This window comes from Astyanax mexicanus, chromosome 10 (genome assembly GCF_023375975.1).
Source record: "Astyanax mexicanus isolate ESR-SI-001 chromosome 10, AstMex3_surface, whole genome shotgun sequence".
NCBI classification, from domain to species: Eukaryota; Metazoa; Chordata; class Actinopteri; order Characiformes; family Acestrorhamphidae; genus Astyanax; species Astyanax mexicanus.
The window spans coordinates 45,228,559-45,246,815 of NC_064417.1; the positions used below are offsets into that span (position 1 = coordinate 45,228,559).

Consider the following 18,257-nt stretch of genomic DNA (forward strand, 5'->3'; position numbering starts at 1 on the left):
GATTTTCCTTCACCCACTTCAAGCCTTGTTATAATATAATATAATATAATATAATATAATATAATATAATATAATACAGGAAAATTACAGAAAAATACTAAAATGGGACGATGGCAGGAAAGAGGGGTAAAAGACGATACTTTCCTTGCCCAAACGGGAGACTTGATAGCTATGCCTTTGATAGGGTTGAGCAAAATGGCCGGATTTTATTTTATATTAATAAATATTAGCATATCGATCATATAAACTTTTTTAGGTCTTACATAGTATCTTCAGCATCACAATAATTACGATATCAACTTATCGTGAATCGCAATAAATCATTTACATTATTATTGTGACAGACCTAGTCCACGCTCCAGTATAGTGGAGGTACCAACCTGTCTGAAGGTCGACAGTAAAGAATCCCTGTGGGTTCCCACTGGTGATCTTGTAGGTCAGCCTGTCGCTGCTTTTGGAGTCCGGATCAAAGGCCTGGATTTGCATGATGGACACGTCCTTTGGAGAGTTCTCCGGAACAGAGGAGTAGTAGACGGGTTCTGAAGTCTGTGGAGCGTTGTCGTTGACATCCTGAACATCGATGTAGACCTCCACAGAGGAGGAGAGCGGCACTACCCCTTGGTCAGTGGCGTAGACAGTCAGCCAGTAATGACTGGTTGTCTCCCGGTCCAGTAACTCCTTGGTACTTATCACTCCTATGATGAAGATCAAAAGAAACATATTGAACTACATGTTGTGCTTTAGCTTGCGGTGCCTAAATAGTGCACATCTAGCACACAACTGGAGCTAAAGACTAACAATGACTCACAATGACTAACGCTAACACTACTGTCTGAAGTTCTGGTCACATGACCGCAAGAGTTTTGCATAGCAAACAGTTCTAAAGATGAAGATATGGCTAACTCTACACTCTACACTCATCAAAAAATAGTTGCACCCAGATAAAAAGTCACACTGTAACTGTCAGAGTGACATGTTTATTAAGATGTTTATTTTTTATATTATTTATCACTGTGGGTTCATTGTCATTTCATTACAAACATTATAAAGTAGTGCTAAAATTAATACGAACAGGTTTAAAAATAAGAGTAAAATGTGTTTAAAAATATACGTCCCTACTAGAGTTGCACGGTGTACCGAAGGTTCGATTCTTTTTCGATACTACGTCATCACAAACGATTCGGTTCTTTAGCGTTCGATGCTTTCGATACTGTATATAGCCCAGTCACTAGCTTCAAATGAGTCAAATTAGTAGGCGCGATTTGATTCAGTTCATAAGAAAACTGATTCACACCGCAGCAGTCGGTGTGGCAGGATTCAGATAAACTTAGTGTTCTGAACAAATGAATCGATTCACGCGCAAGCCAGCAGAGCAGCAGCGAGTGTAGAATGGCGACGGCTAAAATAACAGATGTCTCTCGTCCGCGACTTGTGGACAAAACGGGCGCGAGGAGTGAAGTGTGGGAAAATAGTCTGAGATGTAGGCATCTGTTTTTTATTTATATTTTTATTTTTAAATAAAATAACAAAAATAACGAAAACTGAAAGTGAAACTAAACTACTTTATTTATTAGCGCTGTTTTCACTCCCGCAGTTGTACAGCGGGGGGTGTTGTGCCGATTCTGTCCGCGAAGCGGGAGTCGGATTCAGTAGCGGATTCGGCACAAGCGCGGCGGCACCTCGCGGTCCGCGGTGTTAGTTGTAAGCGCTCGCGCTAGCCGCAAAATACGACAGAAAACACTGAGGGAGCTGCAGACTTATGTGTGGGACTAGAATATGAGCACGAGGAGATAAAAGAGAACCTTTACCTGTGAGTAGCTCTCACCAGAACACGCAAATCTCTCTCTCTCTCACTCTCGCTGTGTCTCTTTCTCTGTTTCTCTCTCTCTCGCACGTGAACGCCTCCGCGTTTGACCTGCAGCACTGTGTTTAAAATCATTTTAATTAAATAATAGTTCTATGCTTCTATGTTACAGTGTTATTTAACATAATAGCAGACAAGCACCCTGATCTCTACAAAGAGCTGAGAAGTCGACAGGTTAGTGGAGTTAGTCAAGATACACTCTGTCTGTAGTTTTACTAAGATTTACTAGCGACTGCTTATTAAAAACGGTAAACGGTTGATTAATAAAACGGAGCAGTGTTAAAATGAACATAACATTGTAATGTTCTTCTGTCTCTTTATTTTCCTTATTCAGAACTTAACTTCTGCCCGCCCGTCAGGTTCACATAGTCAGGCTACCATTACCTCTGGTTTTAGTTTTAGTTTTTAGGAAGTGTTTAGATAATTATGTTATAGTTAAGGTTATAATAACGAAACTTGTTTTTTGTTCAAATGTTTCATTTTAGAATAAAAACGTTTGCACCTATTGTTCAGTGTTCAATCCAGTTCAGTCAAAAATAAACATTTTATGTTCAGATATTTTTATTGTTTTTTTTTTTCTTCCAAGTATCGTTTTGGTATCGAGAATCGTGATACTACAGTTGGTATCGGTATCAAAGTCAAAATTTTGGTATCGTGACAACCCTAGTCCCTACAATAATATTTGGTAAAAAACAAACAGTACTTGGTTCAGTGTTGCTTTACTGTAGAGTGTAATGAGTCATGTGACACGAGTTATTTACGCAGGTAACTGAGGATTGTGGGCCAGAACTAGGGGTGTGCCATATCATATCGTATGCGATAATATCGCCAACATTTTTGAATATCATTAACGATATTATACCCTGAAATATTGTGCCATATAACTAACCCCTAATTATCACATGAGGATACTACTTTTTATTGTTTTTAGCAAACAGAAAAATTCACCATTCCCATTATATATCTACTAGAGACAGATTATATCTGTCCAGTATCATCTATTGTACTTTAATCCTGGATAAATGAAGATATTTGGAGTGCATTATAAGTATCATGACATTCTGGATCATTGACTTCTGTTACAAATCTGATTAAAAAAAATGTATTTTTTTATATCTCAGTTAGGGGTGTGCTGTTTCAAATCGTATGCAAAATGAAATTAGATTTTTATTTTGTTGCAGTCGTGTATTCTTGAAATTCCATGTGTTGTCATATTTCCAAAAGTATCGTTATCGCGAAAATACCATGAAATATTGTAATATTAATTTTGGGCCATATCGCCCACCCCTAACCAGAACTAACTACCACCAGAGAGACAACTAACTTAGCAGAGGAGTGGGAACTTACAACAACCATAGCTAACATAAGGTCTAAATGTGCACACAGTAAATGTTAATATTTGTTTCATATTGTGTGCTAATGTCACATCTGGTGCTGTTAGCTCCTCTGTTTCTCACGCACCCAGCTCTGACAGAGGTTCTCAGTCTAACAACTACATTACCCAGAACGCACCACCCGCTGACACGCACACACCCAGTCACACGTCACCTCACCTGCTCCAACCAGGAAGCCCCGAATATTAGTCTGGCACTATTTAAGGACACCTCTCACACACTTCTGTGCCGGGTATTGTTGGATTTTCCTCATTACTAAGCGTTACTCTCTATTGTCTCTGTTATCTTCGTGTATGACCTTGTTTTGTTTTTTCTCGACGCCGATTTTTGGATTATCTCTGATTGTGGATATTTTTGTGTATGACCTGGACTGTTTCACGTTTTTCGATTTTGGATTACCTCTGATGTTGGCCTGCTTGTGTTTGAACTCTGGACTGTATCTCACTCATGGTATGGTTATCCCTACGTTGCTTCTGTTTACCGGTGCTCTAACTTTGTTTGTACGACTACCCTTTTTTCTACCTGCTATTTTAATAAACAACCCGTTTTACTGCATCTGCGAGTGTCTGTATTCTGTGCACACCATGACAGAATACCCGGCCTCTCTCGATCAGACAGCAGATGCGGATATGCTAAGATCAGGGTTGTTTAATCAAGGCAGATTGCTCGGTCAGCACCAGCAAACACTCGCCGGTGTGACCCACGCCGTTACTGAGTTAGCTAGCCAGCAAGCTAACCAGCAGCAGCAGCTCTCTAGCATTCTCGAGCACCTCAAGGGCTTAGCTGTAGCTAACGCTAGCCCTGTAGCTAACACTAGCACCATTAGCTCTCCTGTCTCCGGCTTTCAGGTGTGCAAGCCGGAGTATTTTGATACTCTGCCGGAGAAATGCAGCGGATTTCTCTTACAATGCTCCGTATTTTTTAGTAACGCTTCTCCCGCCTCAGACAAAGCTAAGATCGGCTTTATTATTTCGAGGCTGTCTGGTAAAGCACTCGACTGGGCTACGGCGGTTTGGGACACCATTTCTGAAACCAGCTATTCGGAGTTTTTGACTTTGTTTCGAGCAGTTTTTGATCACTCACGCTACGGACAATCCTCTGGAGAGCTTCTACTGGCGTTAAAACAAGGTCAAAAAACTGTTGCTTCATATGCCATGGAGTTTCGCACTCTGGCAGCTGGCAGTGGCTGGAACAACGCTGCACTCATCTCTGTGTTCAAGAATGGACTTAACCCTGAAGTTTTGAAGGAGTTAGCATGCAAGGATGAATCCCTTACCTTGGATCAGCTGATTTCCCTCTCCATTCGGTTAGACCAGCTGCTCTCTCGCCAAACCAAGACCAACCTCCACGTACAACCCACTCCAGCAGAGCTACCTCACGCTTCATCAGACTCCACAGTGGAACCCATGGATGTTCAAAAGTCCAGATTATCTCCAGCGGAACGCCAACGCCGCATTCGGTTCCATCTTTGTCTCTACTGTGTAGAGGCTGGGCATCGCAAAGCTGCATGTGGTCTCCTGACCCGATCCGTGAAGGCTCCAGCCCTGGGAAAGCGCGTGGGGGGCTCTCCACGCGCTAACGTGGTACGTAATTCTATCTCTAATCACAAAGCTAAATGTTTTACGTTACCCGTTATTATCTCTTCACCCACTGGTATGTTCTGTGTCCCAGCGCTTGTAGATTCCGGGTCGGAGGGGAACTTCATCAGTTGGGACCTGGTCAAGGAACATGGCATCCCTACCCGTGACCTGCGCCGTCCCATTTCTATTCACGCGGTGGATGGGAAAACTGTACGCTCCAAGGCTATCACTCGTCAGACACTTCCCGTCGCTCTTCAAGCCAGCGCTCTGCATCACGAGGAACTGCCCCTGTTTGTGCTTCCCTGCTCTGAACACCCGGTGATTTTGGGCATGCCATGGCTCAAGTTTCATGATCCTGTGGTTTCCTGGACTGATGGTGATATTACGGTTTGGTCTCCCTCTTGTTATGAACATTGTTTAGCTCTTAATGAGTTAGCTTTACAGTCTACCTCGGTAGAAAGTCCTGACGCAGTAGATACTCCTGTTATCCCCTCTGAATACTCTGATTTTCTTGATGTCTTTAGCAAAGCCAATGCCACTAAATTGCCTCCACACCGTCCTTATGACTGTGCTATAGATCTAGTGGAGGGAGCTACGCTGCCCAAAGCTAGAGTCTATCCCCTCACCCTCGATGAAGAGAAGGCTATGGCAGACTATGTTGAGGAGGCACTCGCTCAGGGTTTCATCAGCCCGTCTAAATCTCCGGTTGGTTCAGGGTTCTTCTTTGTCAAGAAGAAAGACGGGGGGTTGAGACCCTGTATAGACTACCGTGGGCTTAATGACATAACTAAGAAATTTGCGTATCCGTTACCCCTCATACCCAGCGCTCTCGAGCAACTTCGTGAAGCTTCCTTTTTTACGAAATTAGACTTACGCAGCGCGTATAATTTAATTCGTATCCGTGAGGGTGACGAGTGGAAGACTGCCTTTACCACTACTAATGGGCACTACGAATATTTAGTGATGAGTTTCGGTCTTGCTAACGCCCCGGCAGTCTTCCAGTCATTCATGAATGACATATTTAGGGATATGATTGGGAAATACGTCGTCCTATTTATAGACGACATTCTGATTTATTCAGCTGATTTTGAGTCTCACGTGATCCACGTACGTTCCGTTCTCCAACGCTTACTGGAGAATTGCCTTTATGCCAAAGCAGAGAAATGCGAATTTCACCGTCAACAAGTCTCCTTTCTCGGCTATGTTATTAGCTCCCAAGGCGTCCTGATGGACGACACCAAAGTTTCAGCTGTCACTGACTGGCCCGTTCCGCAGTCTATTAAGGATCTCCAGCGCTTTTTAGGTTTCGCAAATTTCTATAGGCGATTTATCCGCAATTTCAGTGGTATAGCTGCCCCTCTTACTGCTCTGACCAAGAAAGCCACTAAGATCCTGAATTGGTCCCCCGAAGCTGAGCAAGCTTTTAATAAGCTTAAAGCTGCATTTGTGTCCGCGCCTATACTAGCTCACCCTAAGCCCGAACTCCCGTTCGTTGTCGAGGTCGACGCTTCTGATACTGGGGTAGGGGCTGTTTTGTCACAGCGTAGTGGGTTTCCGCCTAAAATGCATCCCATAGCCTTCTTTTCACGAAAAATGTCTCCTGCGGAGCGCAACTACGGCATAGGGGATAGAGAGCTTCTTGCTGTCAAACTGGCTCTCGAAGAATGGCGTCACTGGCTGGAGGGGGCCGCGCACCCATTTACTGTTATCACTGATCACAAGAATCTCGAGTATTTACGCTCTGCCAAACGTCTTAATCCTCGCCAAGCTCGTTGGTCATTATTTTTCTCTAGATTCGATTTCTCTATTTCGTTTCGCCCTGGCAACCGTAACACTAAGGCAGACGCGCTATCCCGAGTCTATACTGCTCCGGATAGCGCATCTCAGTCTTCCGAACCTGAACGCATTCTTCCTCCGGCCGTCAAAATTGCAGCTATTCGCTGGGAATTAGATGATCTCATTCAACAGAGTGTAGCGCACTCACCACCTCCTGAGGGGTGTCCCTCTCACAAAACTTTCGTTCCTGAACAATTCAGAGATCGTCTTATTAGCTGGGCTCACTCTGCTCTCACCTCGGGCCATCCCGGCGTTACGCGCACTCTGCAGCTAGTATCAGCTCGCTATTGGTGGGAAACCATGCGAGCTGACATACACGCTTTCGTCTCCTCCTGTTCCGTTTGTGCTCAATGCAAAACCCCAAAAACCCTTCCAGCCGGTAAGCTTGTTCCTCTACCTGTACCAGAAAGACCCTGGTCTCACATAGCTGTAGATTTCGTCACCGATTTACCTGTCTCCGAGGGTTACACCACAGTACTCACTGTTGTGGATAGATTTTCCAGGGGGGTTAAGTTTATTCCTTTCTCTGCCCTGCCCACTGCACTTCAAACTGCACAAGCCATTTACACACACGTGTTTAGACATTATGGTATTCCAGAGGATATTCTCTCTGATCGGGGTCCTCAGTTTACTTCCAGGGTTTGGAAAGCATTTTTTGAACATTTGGGTGTTCATGTTAGTTTAACCTCAGGGTTCCATCCCACTAGTAACGGTCAATGTGAACGTGTTAATCAAGAATTAGGCAAGTTTCTCCGTCTGTACTGTTATAAGCACCCCTCTGACTGGTCTCAGTTCCTTATATGGGCTGAGATTGCGCAGAATTCTCTCACTAACTCCACTTCTGGTCTCACACCGTTTCAGTGCGTTCTGGGTTACCAACCTCCGTTAGCTCCGTAGACAGCCGTGTCCTCTGAGGTTCCTGCGGTGGAGCGAGCAGGTGTGGGAGGAAACTCACCAGCAGGTTTCGGAGGCGTTACGCAAATACAAGGAGCAGTCCGACAGACACCGAGGCAGTACCCCCCAGTATCAACCCGGGGATCGAGTGTGGTTGTCCACCCGGGACTTGAGGTTTGAGGGGGAGTGCAGGAAACTTCTGCCTAAGTATATTGGGCCTTTCAAGGTTTTGTCTCAAATTAACGAAGTTACTTATAAGATTGAACTTCCAGCCCAGTATAGAGTCCATAATTCATTCCATGTATCTCTCCTGAAACCTCTTGTCCCAGGTCCACTCGCAGAGGGTCTTCCGGATGACGTACCGCCCGCGGCTGTGGAGGGGGAGGCTTCATCCACCTACGCGGTGAAAGAGGTGCTGGATTCTCGCAGGCGCGGCGGTGGGCTCCAGTATCTCATTGAGTGGGAGGGCTACGGCCCCGAGGAGCGCTCTTGGGTTGCTGCCAGTGATGTGCTGGATCCGGCTCTTTTGGCTGAATTTCATGCTAGTCATCCGGGCAAACCTGCTCCTAGACCCCGTGGGCGTCCCAAGCGCTCACTTTCCTCGTCGGTTCCGGTTCATCGGGGTTCCCAGCTCCGCAACCCCCGCCTGTCCGGCACCTCTGTGGCTACTCCTGTTCCTCCCGCCGGTACTCCCTGTCCGTCGGGTGGGCGTCGTCGTGGTCGTCCTCGTTCCGTTCCCGTTCCGACTCCCTCGGGGGGAGGTACTGTCACATCTGGTGCTGTTAGCTCCTCTGTTTCTCACGCACCCAGCTCTGACAGAGGTTCTCAGTCTAACAACTACATTACCCAGAACGCACCACCCGCTGACACGCACACACCCAGTCACACGTCACCTCACCTGCTCCAACCAGGAAGCCCCGAATATTAGTCTGGCATTATTTAAGGACACCTCTCACACACTTCTGTGCCGGGTATTGTTGGATTTTCCTCATTACTAAGCGTTACTCTCTATTGTCTCTGTTATCTTCGTGTATGACCTTGTTTTGTTTTTTCTCGACGCCGATTTTTGGATTATCTCTGATTGTGGATATTTTTGTGTATGACCTGGACTGTTTCACGTTTTTCGATTTTGGATTACCTCTGATGTTGGCCTGCTTGTGTTTGAACTCTGGACTGTATCTCACTCATGGTATGGTTATCCCTACGTTGCTTCTGTTTACCGGTGCTCTAACTTTGTTTGTACGACTACCCTTTTTTCTACCTGCTATTTTAATAAACAACCCGTTTTACTGCATCTGCGAGTGTCTGTATTCTGTGCACACCATGACAGCTAATGTGTTTTATGTGCCTTTCTATGATTGATCCTGTGCATTTTGAGTTGTACACAGTATTGTTGTGCTAGCTAACATGTTTGAGTGTAAATGTTGAGTGTTGAAATGCATGCTTTTGGCCATTATTCCATTAGACCGGTGTAGCTACAGTCACACTGAATTGCTATTCGATAAGAAGATAGAATAAGAATAAAAATGAATATATTATTAAAAATGTAGACTGAAACTGACAAAATTTATTGAGCAACATATAGTGAATTAAATTGTAATACATATGTAAGACCACATTTGAGCTTCATTGCTGGCAATTTAATAGACATTGCACACACTCTGGTGTATGCTTGTCCACATGCTGCTGCCATCTATAGAGCTTGCTATTTATATGGTAGTCAACTTATCTGATGATTATTTTTTTGATTAGTTGACTATACTATAATATACTATATAGTATATACTATACTATATGTACTCCATCTCTAATAATGATAGAAACAGCTGAAAATGAGATTTAAAAGGCATTTAAATTACTGTAACTAATTAACGATTAGTCAACAATTAAATTTGACAAATTAAAATAATCAATATTGTCGATTATATTGAATAATCGTTGCAGCCCTACACATCGCCAGACCTATCCCAGACTGAAAATGTGTGGAATGTTTTTGTACTCACCATCAACACTCCCTAAACCTCTACCACAAAATCTGCAGGAATTGTATGTGAATATTCTAGCTGCATAGGATGGATTATAGCAGGACACCATTAGGAACCTCTACAACTCCATGGCAAGATGTCTGGCATGTAGCATTAACCATGCGTTACATAGTAATTCTGTATGTGTAGTTCAATAAATATGAAAAGTTATAGTTATAGCCCATATCAGTCTAAATTGTTTAATTAACAGTCTGAATAATTTATTGTTCCAGATGATGAGTGTATATTACTTAATCAACATAAACGTAATGTTAATAACACTACTCCAACTGAGTAACTGAAAACAGATAAGAATACAATTCACACACAATAGAAAACATGGAAAAATTCAGATACCATCTCTAAAAAAAAAGCTGAAAAGAAGATCACTCTCCAATTTAGTCATGTTTAATTGCAGTGTCTGGTTTCATAGAGAGCAGGCTCTGCCATTATTCCTGTGTTATAGTATCTCTTTATTTTTATCTCTTATTTCTTACACAATCCTTCAGGCTCTGAACAAATCTGATCATTCTCAACCTCAGGGAGAAACATTATCATTATCTAAAGAGGTACAATCCCAAAAGACATCAATAATAAGCTCATATCATATTTAGTGACTAATAATTACTGTAATGAATATGTTCTTCTGACCAAAACCTCGAAACCTAACTTTTTTTTAGTTTTTACTTCAGCTGCATTAGAGAATAACATGATACCATCAATATAATGGCAGAACCTTTTATGTGAAATATAATCTCTTAACATTAGCATGCAGTAAAGGTAAGTATATACAATTCCATTTAAAAGGTCTGAAAATTTAAATGAAAATCAATTTAAGTGTTTTTTTCATTATTTTAAAATTTCCTGCATTGTAGATTAATACGAAAGTCATTCAAACTATGCGTAAAATCTATAGAATTACTTGTGTATATGTTAATATGTTTTCTGTTTTAGATTCTTTAAAGTAGCACCTCTTGCTTAGATATTGGTATTTTCTTAGTCAGCTTTATGAGGTAGAGTCACCTGGAATTCAGGCTTTCAGTTAACAGCTGTGCTGAACTCATCAAGAGTTAATTACTTGAATTTCTTGTCTCTTAATGTGTTTGAGAGCATCAGTTGTAAAGTAGTGAAGAGGTAGAGTTACAGGTATACAGTGAATAGCTCTATTTGAATAATGTTCTAATCCAGATTATGAGAAGCAAAAACTACTCAACTAAGTAAAGAAAAAAAATACTTTAATAAATGAAGGTCAGTCAATCTGAAACATTTCAAGAACTTTAAAAGTGTCCTCAAGTGCAGTAGAAAAGACCATCAAAAACATTATGATGAAACTGGCTCTCATCAGGACTGTCCCAGGAAAGAAAGTTCAAGAATTTCATCAGAGTTACCAGACTCAGAAACTGCAAGTTAACAGCCCCCCAGATAAGAGCACCTAAATGCTTCAGAGTATTTTGGTTTGTTAAACACTTTTTAAGTTACTACACGATTCATTATGTGTTGCTTAATAGTCTGGATGAATTCTGTATTCATTTACAATGTAGGGAAAAAAATTAAAAAAATACGAACATTGTATGAGAAGATGTGTCCAGATGTTTCTTTTCAAAGTCAACATTTTGAAGGTAATGAGGTTTTGTTTTGATAATAATAGTATATAAGACATAGGGGTGGGACAAAATATAGATATTGCGATATATCGCATAATATTTATTTGTAAAACGTGATCAATACATGTGGAGACCATTGATGTTTCTAATGAAACATAGGCACAATAAACCCCCTAAGACTAGCCCAGCCCCCCTCCTCCTTATTAATTACTCCACATGGTGGCCTATAATCAAATAATTAGGGTAAACCTGCTGTGAAGAATATTGGTTAATAAATTCATAATTAAACAGTAATTTAACCCATAATCCTTGACATTTTCTTATTATCTTACACAAATGCTATAAAGTATTGTAGAGAATCCCAGTATCATGATATCATCGTTATTGTGGAAAACTTAAAATTAGAGACCACGCAAAAATGATGAGTTTCTTTGAATTTACCAAATTGAAAACCCTCTGGGATAGGAAGAGGAAGATGGATGATCGCAATCCAAAAACAGCATGCAAGACTGGTGGAGGAGAACATGCCAAGATGCATGAAAACTGTGATTATAAACCACTTAATATCCAAATATTGATTTCTAAACTCTTAAAACTTCATGAATATGTAAATATGTTTTCTTTGCATTATTTGAGGACTGTAAGCTCTGCAACTTTTTTTATTATTGTTATTTCAGCCATTTCACATTTTCTGCAAATAAATGCTTTAAATGACAATATTTTTATTTGAGATTTGGGAGAAATGTTGTTCGTAGTTTATAGAATAAAACAACAATGTTCATTTTACTCAAACATATAAATATAAATAGCAAAATCAGGGTAACTGATTCAGAAACTGAAGTGGTCTCTTAATTTTTTTCCAGAGCTGTATTGTGATAATATCATACTGTGAAATGCCCTGTTATTCCCACCTCTCTTATCAACCTTGCAACAGCTCCCATACCATACCCTGAGGAAAAACATCATGATCAATTTACATCACATTTAATGCTATCCTCTGGCTTTAGGCGTGTCCATGTAATTAATACACATGTTGCGTGATGGCCATTTTAATAATTTATAACACGCTATCATTTATCAACACACTTACCAGACATTTGATCAATAGTGAAAACCCCGAGGCCTGAGCCGTCATGTATAGTATAGCGCAGCTCCCCGTCCCTTCCTTCATCCTCATCATGGGCAGTTACTTTCATTACAGAAGATCCGACCGGAGCGTCCTCGCTCACGCTCCCCCAGTCCACAAAGAAGGGGAAGGATGGGCGATACAAATTCTCACTGACGTCCACTGTCTCCACTTCAATGAAGCAGAGCGAGGATAGAGACACCGGTTTCCCTTTGTCTTTAGCTTTTGCTGTCAGGTTATATGTCTGTTTCCTTTCAAAATCCAGGGGCTGAGCGAGGTACAGCGCTCCACTCACTTTATCCAGCTGGAAACTTCCTTCTGCATCATCCGTCAGGCTGTACCTCACCTGCCCGGACTGACCCAGGTCTGGATCAGAGGCCTCTATCCACAGGATCAAGGTTCCTACTGGGATATCCTCTCTAATCCTGATGCGATAATAGTTTGAGGGGTAAAAGATAGGGGCGATGTCATTCACGTCCTCTAAAATGATGGTCAGTATTGTGGTGGATATCAATGGAGGCTCTTGGGTTGCTTGATCATGGGCAGCTACCTTCAGAACAAAGGATGGGTTTGCCTCTCTGTCTAGTGGCTTTTGAACCGTCACAACTCCTGTCTCATTATTTATGGCAAAATGGTCAGATTTGGTCAGAAACGAGTAGATGACCTTGCCATTGACACCCAAATCTTTATCTACAGCTTCAAGCTGAATGATATCTGTTCCTACAGCACAATCTTCACTAACGTCAACTGTATACTCATTTTCTAAGAACTCTGGGCTGTTATCGTTAACGTCTATAACACTGATTTTTAAATTATAAGACGAGGATTTCTGAGGTAAACCCAGGTCATACACAGTTATATTAAGGGTGTAGTGGTCTGTCGTTTCTCTGTCGAGGGGTTCCCCAATTTTAAGCCACCCAGTATCAGTTTCGATCATGAAACGGCTATCAACATTTCCGTCTGATATCACGAAAAGCAATTTCCCATTGAAGCCAACATCTGCATCTGTTGCTCTGAAACGCACTATATCACTACCCGCCGGCACATCCTCTTTAACCTCTATTTCAGTTGGATTGGATCCCATAAACTGTGGCGCATTATTGTTGTTTTCCGAAAGCGTGTCCGTGAATTCAATTTCATGATGTAATTTCGAGCCAAAAAGAAGCATCCCAGCCAAAGTCCTTAGAGCTTCAGTTTCCGCACACTTTGAACGTATTTCTTCATTCTGCAAAGAACCAACAACTGTGATATTCACATACATTGGAGAGCTTGAAATCTTGCCATCATTAGCTTGTATTTGTAAAGAATAAAAAGTTGATGCTCTGGGTTTAGCAGCATCAATTAATTTTATGAGTGAGTTTTTAAGAGTAAGTACACCAGAATTGGGATCCAAATCAAAGAGGTTCTGATCATTTCCAGCAGTAATCTCATATCGCACAATTCCTAGATCGTCTGCGTCAATGGCAGACACCACTATTATCTGCTCGCCGACTCTGAAAGATCTCGGCACTGTCACTTCACAGTCAATATTTTCAAAAAGTGGCTGGTTGTCGTTCAAGTTGTTCAGAGTGATTGCGACCACGGTTTCAGCTTCCCTGCGGAAAGGAGAGCCCCAGTCCGAGGCTCGAACCTTTAGGTAGAATTTACTGGGCATCATTTCATAGTCTAATGTGTCAGAGATGCTTATGACTCCAGTGAAGTAGTCTATTATAAAGGGTTTCTTGTTAACGAGGTTAACGATACTGTAGGTAACGTAGCCATTCTCGCCTTCGTCTTTATCGATAGCGCTGACTGATAAAACGCTGGTTCCTATAGGTGTGTTCTCATCAACACTGGCTGCATACGTAGACTGTTGGAATTTTGGAGCATTGTCGTTCATGTCAATGACGTTAACCACTACCTTAGCCGATGTAGCTGGCAAGGTGCTAGCTTGTCTATGGTCACGGTTTATGGTAGCGATTACATTCAGTTCATACTGGCTGACACGCTCAGCCTGAACATGCTCTACAGTGGTTATAAGACCTGTGTTCGGATTGATAACAAATGGGTTTCTATGTTTGTGCATTTTATACTGTAATGAATACCTCACATTAGGATCTTTCTGAACAGTTCTAACCATGACTACTTGCGAGTGCGGTGGTGCAAATTCACTCAGCGTGACTCTATAGATGCTTTTTTCAAAGCGAAGAACATTCTCCATATTCTCAAGTGGGGGCTTCACCTGCACTACAACTGCTGGAGAAAACTTTGGCGGACTTCCCTTATCCTTGGCCTGCAAGGTAAGGTTGTAGCCAAAGTCAAATCCCTCCCAGGCCACCTCTTTGTTAGCCTTGATCTTGTACTCTTTGCTCCCGGGACTTGTCCTAATGGCCTTAAACTGCTGAAGCGGATCCCCAGCCACAATGCTCAGCGAGGCTATCTCCCCGCTTTGCCCTAGGTCATCATCCTCCACCGTCACAAATGCGTAGGTAGGATCCTTGGTGGTGGTGTTCCACGGAATTAATGGAACAGCTGTGACAACAGGTGCGTGATCGTTGGACTGCAGTACCTGCACTGTCAGCTTGGCAGTACTGCTTACGTCGCTTTTCCCGTAGAGCTTCAAGCCCCTGTCGACTGCTAGCACATCAATCTCGTACTGTGGCGTCTCCAGGTAATCCAGTTTCCCCGTCAGAGACACAACGCCGCTTGTAGGATGGACGGAAAACACAGATGTCCACTCTTTAAAGCTGAAGTAGAACTCTCCATTAGTGCCCGCATCAGCATCAGTCGCAAACACTCTTCCTATGCTGGTTCTGATTGGAGTGCTCTCAGGCACAGAGACGCTATAAGAAGTCGGCGAAAAAAGAGGTCTAAGATCATTCGCATCCAAAACTCGCAGCCTTACTTGAGTCAGTGCTTCTGCACCCGAGTGCCTTTCAATTGCTTGTACAGAAAGTAAGAACTGGTCTTTTACCTCCCTGTTCAGTGTGCTGGAACTCCCCCCTTTAGTCCTTATCCGCAAGAAGCTGAAGTCGCCCAAAACGTACTTCTCAGCTTTGAATAGTTTTTCATGGTCCCCAGATTCGATTCGGTACCATATATCCCAAGACTGGTCCTGTATGAAAATACCCATTTTAACAGGGCAGTCTGCAAAGGTTTTTGCAGCTGAATTCTCATAAATGGTAGCATTGTACAGCGACTGTGTGAACTTTAAAGGGAGCGTATCCATCATTTGTTGGCTCACTACGCAAGTCCAGAAAAGAAGAATGATGAGAAGATGGTGAATATGATGATGATGATGATGATGACGATTCCAGCATTTCCCCATTGTGGCAAAGAAAGAAGTCCACACTGAAAAAGAACAATAAGAAAATATTCAAAAGAGATATTCAAGAAACCAATCTAAGACTACATTACACAAAGCACACTATGATTACACGATGTATCATACACACTATACACAATAGTCTCACTGCAGGGTGCAATGTTAAAATATATACAGCTCAGGAAAAAAATAGGAGACCACTTAAAAAAAGATGATGAGTTTCTTTGATTTCACCAAATTGAAAACCTCTGGAATATAATCAAGAGGAAGATGGATGATCACAAACCATCAAACCTAGCTGAACTGCTTAAATTTTTGCACCAGGAGTAAAGGCATAAGGTTATCCAAAAGCAGTGTGTAAGACTGCTGGAGCAGAACATGCCAACATGCATAAAAAACAGGGTTATTCTACCAAATATTGATTTCTGAACTTAAAACTTAAAACTTTATGAATATGAACTTGTTTTCTTTGCATTATTTGAGGTCTGAAAGCTCTGCATCTTATGTTTTGGAACTTGAGAGATACATTGTCTGTAGTTTATAGAATAAAACAACAATGCTCATTTTGTTTAAACATATACCTATAAATAGCAAAATCAGAGAAACTGATTCAGAAACTCAAGTGTTCTCTTAATTTTTTCCAGAGCTGTATATTTAAAAAAATATATATAAAAATGTGCAGCTTAATAAAACATTTAAAATCTGAAATTCTCTTCTCATTTACCATGATATAAGAGGCAGGTTATACTAGACCAGTATAATTTATTCATTTTATTTTTGGATATATGAAGTAAATGATTGGAGTGAATATCATGCTTGTTGGATTAAAAACTTGCTCTGTTCATTCTAACATCCAATATTATGATTATAGTTCCAAATAATAATACTGTAATGAAATATAGTGATACTTTATATATATATATTGCATTACATATTGCAGATTTAAAAAAATGTATTGCAATGTCATTTTTTTACAATATTGAGCAGCCCTAGAGCACACTATGTTCTATATAAATTAATTGAGTTTGTTTTAAGTCTTTTCTAAAAAAAAATTACATCTAATATTACAGTTATAGTTTCATTCCTGTTATTTTTATATCACAATAAACAGCTCTGAAAAAAATCTGAAAAAAGAGACCACTTAAGTTTATGAATCAGTTTCTCTGATTTTGCTATTTATAGTTATAAATATCTGAGTAAAATTAACATTGTTGTTTTATTCTATAAATTACAGACAAAATTTCTTCCAATTTCCAAGTAAAAATATTGTCATTTAGAGCATTTATTTGCAGAAAATTAGAAATGGCTGAAATAACAAAATAAGATGCAGAGCTTTCAGAGCTCAAATAATGCAAAGAAAACAAATTCATATTCATATCAAGTTTTAAGGGTTCAGAAATCAATATTTGGTGGAATAACCCTGGTTTTTAATCACAGTTTTCATGCTTTTTGGCATATTCTCCTCCACCAGTCTTACACACCGCTTTTGGATAACTTTATGCTAATCACTTCTGGGGCACAAATTCAAGCAGTTCAGTTTGGTTTGATGGTTTGTGATCATCCATCTTCCTCTTGATTATATTCCAGAGGTTTTCAATTTGGTAAAATCAAAGAAACTCATCATTTTTAAGTGGTCTTTTACTTTTTCCAGAGCTGTATATCACAGACAATAATGTTAGCAATTGCAGTTGTTCCTGATATTGAGCAGCCCTAGTGCACATATTGTTCTTCATGCATTTTATTGTTTCAATTATTTTGCAGAGATTTATGTTATATTGTGGGAATATTGTGCAGCCTTTGAGCACACTGACCTTAAATTTCAATACCATGGTGTCTAATAAAATACATATTTTCTCTTAAAAGTAGAATTGTTTTTTTTTTTAATGTTCAAAATAATGCAATTCTAGAGCATACAACATTATGCATTTCATTGTTAAACTTATTTTACAGTCTTTTCTATTGATTCTAATGTCTCAGAGTTTATAAATGGCAATGTCGGGTTCAAGCACGCGCCGCCCACCTAGATCACGCAGTGATGCAGATCAGAGCAGCTTCAAGTTTATCTGTTTCAAGTTGAAATCTTCAGTGACTCACTCTACAGCTGCAGGTTATGCAACATTAACCCACTGACAGCCCTCAGGCTTACTGCCAGAGTAAAACATCAAGAAACACAAAGTTTAAAGCGGATATAACAGATTTAAAACGTGCAAAACTGCAAAATGCCTTTACTGTAAATAGACTTAAAAAAAATCTACAGAAAACTACTCACCTTTTTATCCAAAGCAGTGCAGTATTCCACACAGGAGCTTCACAGTTAGCTGATAAATAAAGGTTAAATTGGAGTGAATGAGTTTCCTGCCAGTGCTCTCCAGTCCTCCCCTCTGTCTTCACTCTCATGCTCTGTTTCTCTCTGTTTCTCTCTGGAGCTCCGGATTCAAAACGCTCTTTCTTCCTCCGCCTGTTTTTACTCACTAACCAATCACAGAGCAGGAGTAAAAATGACTGACCAATGGCTGAGAAGCATTAAGGAGTACAGGGCAGGGCTTGTCGGAATAGAGGTGGTAAAGGAAATTGTAGTAGGCTGCAGTTCTGCTGGGTGTAATGTGGGCAAAAACCTGAAGCTTTCTGTCC

The 18,257-nt window shown here is 41.0% G+C and overlaps 1 protein-coding gene across 5 annotated transcripts in view; it reads right to left on the minus strand.

Annotated features, from left to right (window-relative positions):
• The window catches only part of fat1b (FAT atypical cadherin 1b), an 80,085-nt gene extending 62,063 nt beyond the window's left edge, over positions 1-18,022 (minus strand). For all 5 annotated transcript variants that reach the window (XM_022684210.2, XM_049484218.1, XM_022684209.2 and 2 more), the window contains exons 1-3: positions 17,896-18,022; positions 12,287-15,652; positions 381-695 (exon numbers count right to left, since the gene is read on the minus strand). In XM_022684210.2, coding sequence (XP_022539931.2) covers positions 381-695; positions 12,287-15,629 — 3,658 coding nt within the window. In that variant the 5' untranslated portion in view covers positions 15,630-15,652; positions 17,896-18,022. The remainder of the gene's footprint in view (positions 1-380; positions 696-12,286; positions 15,653-17,895) is intronic.
• Between the last annotated feature and the right edge of the window lie 235 nt (positions 18,023-18,257).